General features: G+C 50.8%; 1 protein-coding gene across 1 annotated transcript in view; it reads left to right on the top strand.

Moving 5' to 3' along the window:
• Positions 1–12,101, top strand: part of LOC123771439 (titin) — a 236,050-nt gene that overhangs the window by 192,448 nt on the left and 31,501 nt on the right. The window contains exon 49 of the mRNA XM_045763962.2: positions 7,472–7,685. Coding sequence (XP_045619918.2) covers positions 7,472–7,685 — 214 coding nt within the window. The remainder of the gene's footprint in view (positions 1–7,471; positions 7,686–12,101) is intronic.

Here is a 12,101-nt window from a genome sequence, read left to right as displayed (position 1 = left end):
ATATGAGTATCTACATGTTTTATTCACTATAACTGTACAACTAAGCTGGTATGGTGCCCAAAGAGTATAGTGGCCACCCTCTACACAGCCTGACTAGTCATGCAGACCACACCACCTCCGTCACCCAAATGGCTCCTCCCAACATACTCCTTTTGCTGTTATTACACTAATACACAGATTATATATAAGTATCTACATTTGTGTTCAAAAAAGAGAACCACTGGACTGGTATGGTGAATGCAGAGAATAATAGGTGGCCACACAGAGTCAGCAGACGACGCTATCTCCCTTCCTCCCTGAGCATTACTCCTCCCACCATACAGCACAGTGCTAATTATCACAACAATCTTGCTATTATCAGAATCCTTGTCATTTTTATCAGTCAGGGGTCTTCTGTAATATTATCATTGCTAAATAATACCAGTTACATATATTTTCTGTGGGAAGCCCCTACGGCTCCCTGGAGCTTATCAGGCTAATGTATGTTATATTAGACTGGGACATTAGCTAAGGAGTTCAAACCGACCAGGGACCAGCGCCAGAACCTGGCCCCTTCAGAGAGATTTTAGGGAGCGATGGCCCTGGAAAACCCCCTTGTGGTTGGGGTTTTCCCTATCTGCCATCGACCGGGGTTAGGCACCCAGAAAGGTAGGCATAACAAAACAAACCCCACATGGTAAAAAACTAAAACATAAAACTGAACAGAGAAGTAGAAACTCCCTACAATCTCAAAGAAACAAGCAAACAAGCAAACATCACACTTTACTGCCATGCCGATCGTCCGCGCAGCCTTCCCTGCCCAGAGAGGGGAAGGGGGCCCCTCCCCCTCTAGGCAGCAGGCCCCGGACCTCACCATGCCTGCTGCCTAGCATCAGTTCGGAAGCTAATGTCAACCGGAATAGACGCTTCTCTGGCCTCAGTTTCCTGGGCGGTGTTTGCCTTGAGTGGAATTCACAGCCATGTGTTGTGTTGTGCGGTGGCCAGGTGTTCCTCACCAGTACCAAGGCTGCATGCGCTTAGGGGCTTCCTTCCCTAGGCGCCCTGTGAGCACTGCCCTTGCGTGTCAGGTTTATCTTCTCTGGGGCGTTCGGGAACCGCTCCCGTAGAGGTTCTTGCTGCTCGGCATTTGCCTCGCCCTTGGGGCCAGCTGGGGCTTGGGGCACTTGTTTGGCCTTGGGTAAGGAGTGGTATTGTGCTGGTTAGGGCGTCAAGGTGTTGCACGGCCTGCCACCTAAGCGGCGACTGGTTCCTGTTGCTTCTGGGGACGGTGTACGTTTGTGGGGTTTTTCTTTTGTTTTGTTTTTGTTTGCCTGGTGGAGGTTCTGCCTCGTGGGTCCATAGTTCCCCTGGTATTGTTTTGGTGGTCCTCTGCTAGGCCCCTGTTCTTGTACACGTCCCAGGGGTTTTCAGTATTATCATTTACCCCTTGTTTTGTTTGGGTTTCTTAACCAGTTAGCAACACCTTGCCCGGGCTTCCCATAGTTGCTAACCTACAGGCCCTGGAAACCCCTGTCGGGGCTCGGGGACCCATGGATGCGTCTCCCGAGTTCCAACCTGCCTTGTGCGGGTTTGAAGATTGCAGTGTGCCCTTGTCTCAGGGGTGACAGTCACCTGTTTTGCCTCTGTCATGCTACCTGTTGGGTCAATGACACCTTTGACCCGGAGTCTTGCGAGTCATGTTCTCTGCTTGTGCTCCAGTTTTACTCTGAGGATGTTCCTGTTAGGGTACAGGCAGCATCAGCATTGCATGTTAGGTTTAGGTTATTGCAACGTGCTAGGTTGGTTTCCCACCCAGATGCCCCGAGGCTGCCCCGTTTTGGTTTTAGGGACCCTGACCTGGGGTTGTTAGTCGCTCTGGCTTTGGCTCCAGCCGCGCTCCCTGGTCCTTCCTCTGTGGTTCTTCCTGCACCTCACCCCCTGTGTCCGGCCCCAAAACATCTGAGGATTTCGGCCTCGGCACAGGGTTTAGTTGGCAATGAGATTCGGGCTGCCTCGGGGGGCTGCCCCATCCGGATCGGGGACGGAGGCATTTGAGCCGGTTCCTCCTGCCGAGGCTTCTGGGTCCCACCAGCAGACCCCTTTCTTGTCTGCTTTCCCTTGGACTCTGCCTTTTCTTCAGGGGTAGAGGGTTTAGAGGACGGCTCTGCCCCGGGTCCCGACGTGGGGGATCCTGGGGTTGGGGAGGAGTCAACCTGGGGGCCTTGGGCCCCCTGTGACCCCGCTTGGGTGCCTTTGCCTTTCTCGCGGGGCTTATTGGTGCAAGGTGAGGAGTTTTCTTACCCTCCTTCCCTGTACGAGTATGATTTGGGTTCGGCTCCTCCCCGAGTTCGGTTCCAGGCGCCTTTGGGTACCTCGGATCCATTTTTCCAGAAGTTTTCTACTTCCCGTATCTCCGCGAAGGTGGCTCGGGAAGCTCTAGCTGCATACCTCTTGCGAGACCCGGGTTATGCCTCTGCTATGGATCTGTCCTCGTTTGAGTTCGGTTCTTCTTCCCATTTTTGGGTGCGTTTCGAGGTTCCGGAGTCTTCTTGGCTGGCAGACTGCCCTTTCTTTTCGTTGGGGGCGTGGCATGGGTTCTGTCAGACCCGCACGCTTCATTGGCGGGAAACTTCTACTTTTATGCAGGTTTACCTGGGGGGGTGAGTTTGAGCACCTTAATGCATGCTTGTTCGGTCCCGTCCTTTCTCGGGATGTTAGCCTTTTCCAGCTTCACATGCAGGTTCCTCAGCTTTCGGCTTCATTGGTTGCAGAGGAGTCGCGCGCCCGTGGGCATTTGACTTCAGTCTTGCGTTTCTTTTCCCCTCTCGAGCTGTCTTCTGCTTGGCTTGAGAAGGATGTAGGAGCGTTGAGTGAAGGGCCTTCGTCCGGGGTGCTGTCTTCGGCAGCTAGGGCATCAGCTACACTGTTGAAGCTCTTTGCGCCCATCCTGAAGGAAGCGGTGTCTCTGTTTTTTGCTTCTCGCCACGCGTGCCATCAGGCTGTACTCGCCCTCTGTTTGGAATCCGCTTGTGCCCTGGCTCTTAGGTTTTCATCTCTGTTTTGTCCGTTGCTGTTTGCGGAGACTGCGGTCTCTCAGTTTCTGCAAGCGGCTTCGTCTAGTTGTCGTCCTATGGCGGACTTGTTGATTGTCCGAAGCAGTCATTCTCAGCAGTTTCAGAGGGGTTGTGCTAGGGTTCCAGGTTCCACTGGTCAGGGTGGGCCATTGGTGCCAGTTTCTGAGCCGTTGTTCCCTTCGGGGCCAGCGTCCTCTGGTTGGCGCAGTGATCGCCCTGTTCGACGGTTGGGTTCTCGTAAGGGGCGTTGGCCCTTTCACGGTTTGCCCCGTTGACGGGGCGATGGTGGGGAGACTCGCTCTGTTTGCACACGCTTGGTCCCACAATTTGTGGGCCTTTTCGGTCGTGTCATCTGGCCTGCAGTGGCATTGGGCGACTCGTCCTCCTTTGGGGGGTTCGGGGCTAACAGGGCAGGTTTCTTCTCCTGCGCTTTGTCAAGTCGTCTTGGAGTGGGTGCGCTTGGGCGTGGTCGAAACGACTACGTCCCTCAGGTGGGTTACCCGTCTGTTTCCAGTGCCGAAACGGGACTGTGCGGATCTGAGGTTCATTCTGGACTTGTCCCGTCTGAACCCCTGGATTCCTTGCCCCTCCTTTCGGATGACTACTCTGTCTCAGGTCCGGCTTCTGTTGGAGCCGGGTGCCTGGATGGTGTCCCTGGACCTCAATGACGCCTATTGGCACGTTCCTATTCATCCGGGGTTCAGGGACTGGTTAGGTTTCATGGTGGGGCATCACGCTTACCATTTTCGATGCCTACCTTTTGGCTTGAATCTGGCACCTCGCGTTTTCACACGTCTGACCTGGGTTGTGGTGACCCATCTGCGTCTTCTAGGGATTCGGGTTTTGCCCTACCTCGACGACTGGCTGGTGCGGGCTCCCAGTCGGTCAGCTAGTCTGCTCGCCAGGGATATGGTTCTTTCCCAGCTCGCCAGGTTTGGGTTCCTGGTGAACTGGAGGAAGTCCCATCTGGTTCCATCCCAGGTTCGGACCTGGCTGGGTCTTGTTTGAGATTCTTGGACCGCTTCCTTGTCTCTCCCTCCAAAGGCATTGCGACGGCTGCGGGACCGCTGTCAGCTGTTTCTGAGGGGGTCCCAGGTCACTCGGCGGTTGCTTGAGCGGTTGTGCGGGAGTCTGAACTTCGCCTTGCTAGTCTACCCGCTGGGTCGGGTTTGGCTTCGGCATCTGTTTTGGTTCCTTCGGGGACGTTCTTTCCGCCTCTCTCGCGATCATTGAGTTCGTCCTCCGGGGGGTCTTGTGTCGGTTGCTGCGTCACCGGCTTCCTCTTTGGGATTTTCGGGGTTCGGTGCCTTGGCGCCTTCCCGAGCCCTCACTCGATGTGTTTACGGACGCGTCGTCTCTTGGCTGGGGCTTTGTGACCAGTGCTCTCCAGGCAGGCCAGGGATGGTGGGGTCCGTCCTTCCATCGGGCTCACAGCATGGTTCGAGAGTTCGCGGCTGTCTGGTTCGTGCTTCGGAGGATTCGGGTCACTGAGGATCGACTATTCGCCTCCATTCGGACTGTTCTCCAGTGGTTCATTGCCTGAACCATGGGGGTTCTCTTCGGTCCTTGGCTCTTTGGGGTTGGTCCCTTCAAGTGGTTCGTCTGCTGGATTCTCGGGGTTTGGCTCTCCGTGCGGTTCGTGACCGGGGAGTGTCCAATGTTCTGGCGGACAGTCTGTCTCGCTTCCTTCCCCTGTCCATGGAGTGGACGGTCGACGACGACTCATTTCGTTGGATCTGCCAGACGTACGGTCTCCCAGATGTGGACCTCTTCACGTCGCTGTGGTCTCGGCGTCTCCCAATATATGTGACGCCCTTCCCCGACTGCGAAGCGTTCGCAGTGGATGCCTTTCAGCAGGACTGGTCGAGGTGGGGTTACCTGTACCTCTTACCCCCGGTCCAGCTGTTGCTTCGGGTTCTGGTTCGGTTGGAGACATTCCCAGGGAGAGTAGTCCTCGTGGCCCCTTGGAGGTCGGCCCAGCCTTGGTTTCCGATGCTCTTGGCTCGGTGCCTGAACCCGGGACGTTTCCCGCGGCTCCGCATCTTTCAGCAGGTCGGTCCAATCTGGTATGGGGCTGGTTCGACCTTCTCCTCTGCTCTTCGCGTCTGGTCTTTTTGACGCGGGTGTATCACCAATTCTATGGTGATCAGGTGGCTTCGTTGATGGTGTCCCACCTGAGAGCTTCGTCTCGGCAACAGTATGACGTTTCCTGGCGTTCTTTTCGCCATTTTCTGGCTCTTCGTAGGTTGTCTTTTCTTTCGGATCAGGTTGTTTTGTCCTTTCTTTCTTGGCTTTTTCAGGACCATCATTTGATGCCTAATACTGTCGCCTCGTATCGTGCGGCGTTGGCGAAGCCGCTCAAGCTAGCTTTCGGGGTGGACGTCACATACGCCCCGTTTCGTAAGCTTTCCCGTGCTATGTTTCACCTCCAGCCTGCTCATGCGCCTCCTGAGCCATCCTGGTCCTTGGATAGGGTGCTCTCCTATCTTTCCTCTCCTCGGTTTGTGGTGACCCCTTCGGTTCCTGATTGTTTTTCCAAGGCTTTGTTTTTGTTGGCTTTGGCCTCTGGGGGCTGGGTAGGGGAGCTTCATGCTCTCCTCCGGCGCAGGGGTTTCTGCTCTTTTGGTCCTGGGGGTAGGTTTGTCCGTTTGCAGCCTTCTCCATCTTTTCTGGCGAAGAACGAGACAGCTGCTTTCCAGAGGGGTCCGTGGGTCATTAATGCTTGGTTGGTTCGGCCGGGGGTGCATCATGTGTTGTGTCCAGTTGCAGCACTTCGCCGTTACCTGCGCGCTTCAGCCGGGGTGGCTGGGGATGCACTTTGGGTTGATCCGGTTTCCCCTCATTCCCTGTTCCAGGGCTCGGGTCTCCCAGGTTGTCCGCAGGGTTATTAAGTCTAGCCAGCCTGTGGTCTATCCTTACGCCCATGATGTTAGGAAGTTTGCAGCTTTAGCTGCCGTGTTTGGTAATATGTCTTGGGCAGATATTCGGGCGCGTGGGTTTTGGAAGTCGAACAGGGTCCTGGCTGCCTGTTATTTGGAGAACGTCTCCTCGGCGTTCTCATGTTGCTTTGGGTCGCAGGTTGCAGCCAGTTGTTTTATTTCTTGCTGGCTTTGGCCTCTGGGAGGTCGGGTCAGGGAGCTTCATTCTCTCCTCCAGTGCAGGAGTTTCTGCTCTTTCAGTCCTGGTGATCTTTTCTTAGTTTGCAGCCGTCTCCTTCTTTTCTGGCGAAGAATTAGTCTACTGCTTTCAGAAGGGGTCCTTGGGTTGTTGATGCTTGGTTGGTTTCGCCAGGGGTGCATCATGTTTTGTGTCTGTTGGTGGCACTTCGCTGTTATTTGCGCGTCACGGTCTCTGTGGCAGAGGATGCGCTTTGGGTTGACCCAGTTTCCCTTCTCGCAGGTTGTTCGCAGGAGTATTTGGTCCAGCCAGCCTGCGGTCTATCCCTGCGCCCACACCGTTCATAAGTTCGGCGTTTGGCTGCTGTTTTGGTAATATATCCTGACCTATCTTCAGGCATGGGGCTTTTGGAGGTTGATCAGGGTCCTGGTAGCATGTTACCTTGTTAATGTTCTTCTCGGGCATGTACATCCTTGGGTCACAGGTTGCGGCCAATTGTCTCAACTTTGAGTTGAGGAGCGAGTTCGGCCGCCTCCCAGGTGAGTCCCTTTTCTTCTTATCTTTGGTTAGGTAGCTCCGGGGAACCAAAAGGGCTTTCCAAAGAAAGCCAGCATTGAATGTAATGAAACGCCATTCTCTGGATAAGACTTGGAGACTCCCCGGCATTTCTTCCTCCCTCTGGTTGGCATTTTTTTTTTTTTTTGCGTTTTTGATACTCGGCCTCTGAACTGAGGAGAGTTGATGGCGTGGAGGTCTGGGACTCCCTGTCCCCCTCCCAGGGAGGGGAGGGTTGTGCAGACAGAAGCACGGTGGTTGTGGTTACTTTGTGTTTGTTAACTTGTTTTTGATTGGGGAGTTCTATTTGCTAATTCGGCTTTCGGTTTGCAATTTTTGACCAGCAGTAGTTTGTTTTAAAATTCCTACCTTTCTGGGTGCCTGACCTGGTAGATGGCAGACACAGACTGCTTCCATTACACCGGGGTGTTTTTAGGCCATTGCTCCTCGTGCCTCTCTTGAGGGGGCCAGGTTCTGGCTCTGGTCCCTGGTAGGCTTAGAACTCCTTCGATTGACTGTTGCCATGGTCTAATATATACACATCAGTCTGGTATAGCTTTTGGGAGCCTCCGTGTCTCACCCAGAAAATGGCATTTCATTACATTCAATGCTGGTTTTATGGCATTTGTCAATTGAGGTTCCACTATATATGTACAGTATTTGATTTTTTTTTTTTTTTTTTTTTTTTTTTTAGTACATTTATTTCATATTTAGGTCTGATATTTGTTTTTGATTCATAATTTCAGATCAGTTGGAAGAAAGATGAAGATACTTTACTTTTTGTGGGTGTCATAGATGTCTCGGGCATTGCTGGTTTGTCCCTGACACCAAATGGAGACTTAGTACTAATTGAGGGTCCTATTAGAGATATTCGTGATGATGATACTTACACCTGTTACGTTTACATGAATGATGGTGATGTTGCTGTTGGTTCTTATCATATCAGTTTAAGGGGTGAAGGTAAGTCTAAATTATTAAGTAAATTTCATAATTTTAGAAAATATGTAAAATTAAAGTACAGTATAAGCTATTTTTATAATTTATAAATTTTTATACAGTATATTATAAAAAATAGTAAACAAATTGTCATTATTTTATGTACATTATTGCTGTTTTCTTTGATTATACTTACAATCATTAATATCATTAACTTAAAACTAGTTTTCTGAGAGGGCTTCTTTTGGAAGCTCCCTGGTACTTGCTACCTGGATAGCTGCACCCAATTCATTTCACACCAGGCCCTTGCCAGGCATTGCAGGCCTACTGGGTCAGAGGCCAAAGCCTAGCCCCTCTCTAAGGATGTGCAGGGAGCTTGAGGATACTAGATAACTCAGACCAAGAAAAATTCCTCTAAAAAGGTGAGCAAGGCAATGCAGACAATCAGCAAAGTAAGAGAAACAAAACTTAAAAACAATGTACCAAGATGAACCACCCAGTGAAGCATTTCACTTACTAGTTAACCTGTGCAGCACACCTAACAACTTGGCTCCTGGCTTTGACACATCACCTCCCTCTCATAGCAGCTGGCTTTGTTCCTGGTGCACACGGAAAATGTAGTTACAGTTATGCTCCTCATTCCCACCAGCTCTTTGAGTCCCAGCTTTTCAGATAAGAACTGACCAGTCTCCGTGGTGTAGTTGTAAGACACTCGCCTGGCGTTCCGCGAGCGCTTTGTCATGGGTTCGTATCCTGGCCGGGGAGGATTTACTGGCGCAAATCCTTAACTGTAGCCTCTGTTTAACGCAACAGTAAAATGTGTACTTGGTTGTAACAATGATTCTTCACAGTGGGGATCGTATCCCAGGGACCTGCCCGAAACGTTACACGTACTAGTGGCTGTACAAGAATGTAACAACTCTTGTATATATCTCAAAAAAAAAAAAAAAAAAAAACATGGATACTGTTACACCCTGTGGGGACCATTTATTTGTCTGTACTGTTTTCTGGGTGGAGCCCCTTTGGCTCCCTGGAGCTATCTAGGCTGATATGGATATTATTAGACTATGGCATCAGTCAGTGTGGATGGAGTTCTAGACCTACCAGGGACCACGAGCCAGAACCTGGCCCCCTCAGAGAGGCACGAGGAGCTATGGCCTATAGAATTGCACATGTGGTTATGAGACATTCTATGTCTGCCATCGACCAGGCCAGGCACCCAGAAGTGTAAGCATCCTCAAATAAACCCCTATTATGGTTGAAACTACTACTGAAAGTCAAACGAGTGGACAGAACTCCCCATTTGAAAATGAGCATGACATCACCACATGCCGCACCACCATCTGCGCAGCTTTTCTCTCCCCAGGAGGGGGAAGGGGGAGCCCCAGACCCCTCATGCCGGCTATACACACCCTCAGTTCATTGGCTGATGTGAATGGCTGAGGTCGTTGTGACTCTGGGACTAACTTCTGTGCCTTGTGGTGTGGTGCAAGTCGTCTTTGGTGGAGCGTGAGCCAGGAGTAATCTCTCAAGCACTCAGGATGCAAGTACCTAGGGTTTTCCCTAGGTGCCCTATAAGTATACTGTCCTTGGAGATTGGGGTCACCTTCCACAAGTCACCTTGGAATTTACCTCTGCTTGGTGATCGACCACCCTTAGTGCTGGGGGGTTTTCTGCACCCTTGTTTGCCTTTGGGAAGGGGTAATTTGCACCGGTAGAGCGCGGAGTGCTGCACACCTAGTTATCACCTCCCTCTCATAGCAGCTGGCTTTGTTCCGCCTGGGTACTTTGGCCTCTTGTGGGGTTTTTCTTTTGTTTTTGTTTCCCTGCTTGGTGGGGAAGTTCTGCCCCTTGTGTTAGGTTGTTAACATAGTCTTAGTGGTCCCTCAACTAGGTCCTTGTGAGTGGCCACATCCTGGGGGTGCAGCTTTTATTGGATCTCTTGGTAGTCTTGGGCACCGGTTAGAAAGTACCTTGCCTGGGCTTATCCTTAGCGATACCAGTCTAAGGACCCTGGGAAATCCCGTGGGGGCACATTGGGTCTGATAGAAGCAATCTCTGGGTGCCCTCTTGCTTAGTGCAAGTTTGAGGGATGCTCTGTTGCCTTGTCTCAGGATGACTCTCCATTTTTGCCTTCGTCATGCTGCCTGTTGGGTCAGTGACACTTTCGACCCAGAGTCCTGCGAGTTTTGATGCTTGTTAGCGACTCATTTCACCCTGTCCACTGATGTTTATCTTCGGGTGCAGGCAGCTCAGGTGTTGCATGCTAGGTTTTGGGGTCGGTGCAGGGTTTAGTTGCGTTTGAGATTCAGACAGTCTTGGGGGATGCCCCTTCTGGGGTGGTGATGGAGACATTTGAGCCTGTTCCTGCAGCCGTTGCGTATGGGTTTGACCAGTGGGGCCCCCCTTTTTTAGTGTTTTAAAGGTTGCCCCGGCTTATTCTTGTGAGGTCGAGGCTTTGGGGGAATGGCTCTGCCCGGGGTCCTGCTGTGGAGGTTTCCGGGGCTAGGACAGGGTTGCCTTGGGGGGCCTTGGGCCCTGTTGGACCCCACTTAGGGTTTTCTACCCTCGGAGCGGGGCATGCTGCGAGGCCCAGATTATGCCTTTATTATGATTCCGTCTTCATACCGGTTTGGGTTTTTCTGTCCCTCCTGGGGTTCATTGTGAGGTTCCGAAGTCATCCTCGCTAGCTGATTGCCCTGTTACCTGGTTGATGGGTTGCTCAGGCAACCTCTTGCCTGTGTTTTCGTTGTGGGCTTGGTTCCGCACTCTTGAGTGGCACCGAGCAGCGACAGAACCACATAGAGGTAGCTACTCCTGAACGGCTCATGGAAGATAACCCTGATGCCGCAAAGGCAGTACTTACAGGGCACCTAGGGAAGGTAGCCCTAGGTGCATGAAGCCCCAGTACTCTTGTGTTACTTCTGGCTCACACACCACTAACACAGAGCAACAACACCGCACTGCAGCACTGCTCAAAAAGTTGAGCCAGAGCGATCGACCGTCACCAACACAACAGCCTCTTGAACTGAGGAAAGTTGCCAGAGTGGAGGTCTGGGACCCCCACGTCACTCTCCCTCTCCGAGAGGGGAACCAGGTGGGGGGAGGGGGTTGTGCAGACGGATGAGTGGTGGTTGTGGTGATGCCATGTTTGTTTTCTTGTGTTTGATTGGGGAGTTCAGTTTGCTAGTTTGGCTTTCGGTTTGTAATTTTTGACCAGCAGTAGTTTGTTTTGAAATTTCTACCTTTCTAGGTGCCTGACCTAGTAGATGGCAGAAAAAGACTGCTTCCAATTACACGGGGGTGTCTTTAGGCCATGGCTCCTCGTGCCTCTCTAGAGGGGGCCAGGTTCTGGCTCTGGTCCCTGGTAGGCTTAAAACTCCTTTGATTGACTGTTGCCATGGTCTAATATATATACACATCAGCTCCGGGGAGCCGAAGGGGCTCTCCACAGAAAAGAGGTGTTGACAGAGCAAACGTCGAAGGCGGTCTGCTCAGCCCCAGTTGTCAGGCGGGAGTTGCCACACAGATAATATTACCTAATTATTTCAATGTCTCTGATTGATTTTTTCTTAGTTTTTTTGCAGTAATATTATTCAATAGTGTGTAGTGTGATATATTTATATAATAAAATGTGTGAATCATCGCTGTACTCAAAATTATTATTTTTTGATTCAATTATTATGTTCATAAAACAATGAACAAATACTTTTGCGGTTATTACACTATATACACAGGTTATATATAAGTATCTGCATGTTTTGTTCACCATAACCAACCACTAAGTTGATATTGTGAGTCAAAAAACAAAGAGAAGTGGCCACCGCATATCAGCCAGCCAGCCACTCGCTGCAACTCCCGCCCTCAAAAACTCCTCACTCGTCAACCTCCTTCTCCCACCAAACTTTTTTGCTTTTATTCACTATATACATATGTTATATATATAAGTATCTTCATGTTTTGTTCACCATGTCTGTTCATCTAAGCTGGCATTGTGCACAAATAGTATAGTGGCCACCCTTACACAGCATGACAAGTCAGGAAGATGATACCACCTTCCCCGCCAAAATGGCTTCTCCCAACACTCCTTTTGCCGTTATTACACTATATATACACGTTATAAATAAGTATCTACATTTGTAATTACTTAAGTGTAGTTACAGGATGAGAGCTACGCTCATGGTGTCCCGTCTTCCCAGCACTCTTTGTCATATAAAGCTTTAAAACTACTGACGGTCTTGGCCTCCACCATCATCTCACCTAACGTGTTCCAATTATTTACCTCTCTGTTTGCGAAAGTGAATTTTCTTATATTTCTTTGGCATCTGTGTTTAGTTAGCTTAGATGTATGACCTCTTGTTCTTAAAGTTCCAGGTCTCTCAATTTTATCAATTCCTGTTATTTATCCTTAAACTGCGCAACATGTCATATGCAGTGTTG

Source organism: Procambarus clarkii, chromosome 14 (genome assembly GCF_040958095.1).
Source record: "Procambarus clarkii isolate CNS0578487 chromosome 14, FALCON_Pclarkii_2.0, whole genome shotgun sequence".
Lineage (NCBI taxonomy): Eukaryota > Metazoa > Arthropoda > Malacostraca > Decapoda > Cambaridae > Procambarus > Procambarus clarkii.
The sequence above is the reverse complement of the archived record's forward strand: the minus strand, read 5'-3'. Positions and strand labels throughout refer to the sequence as shown.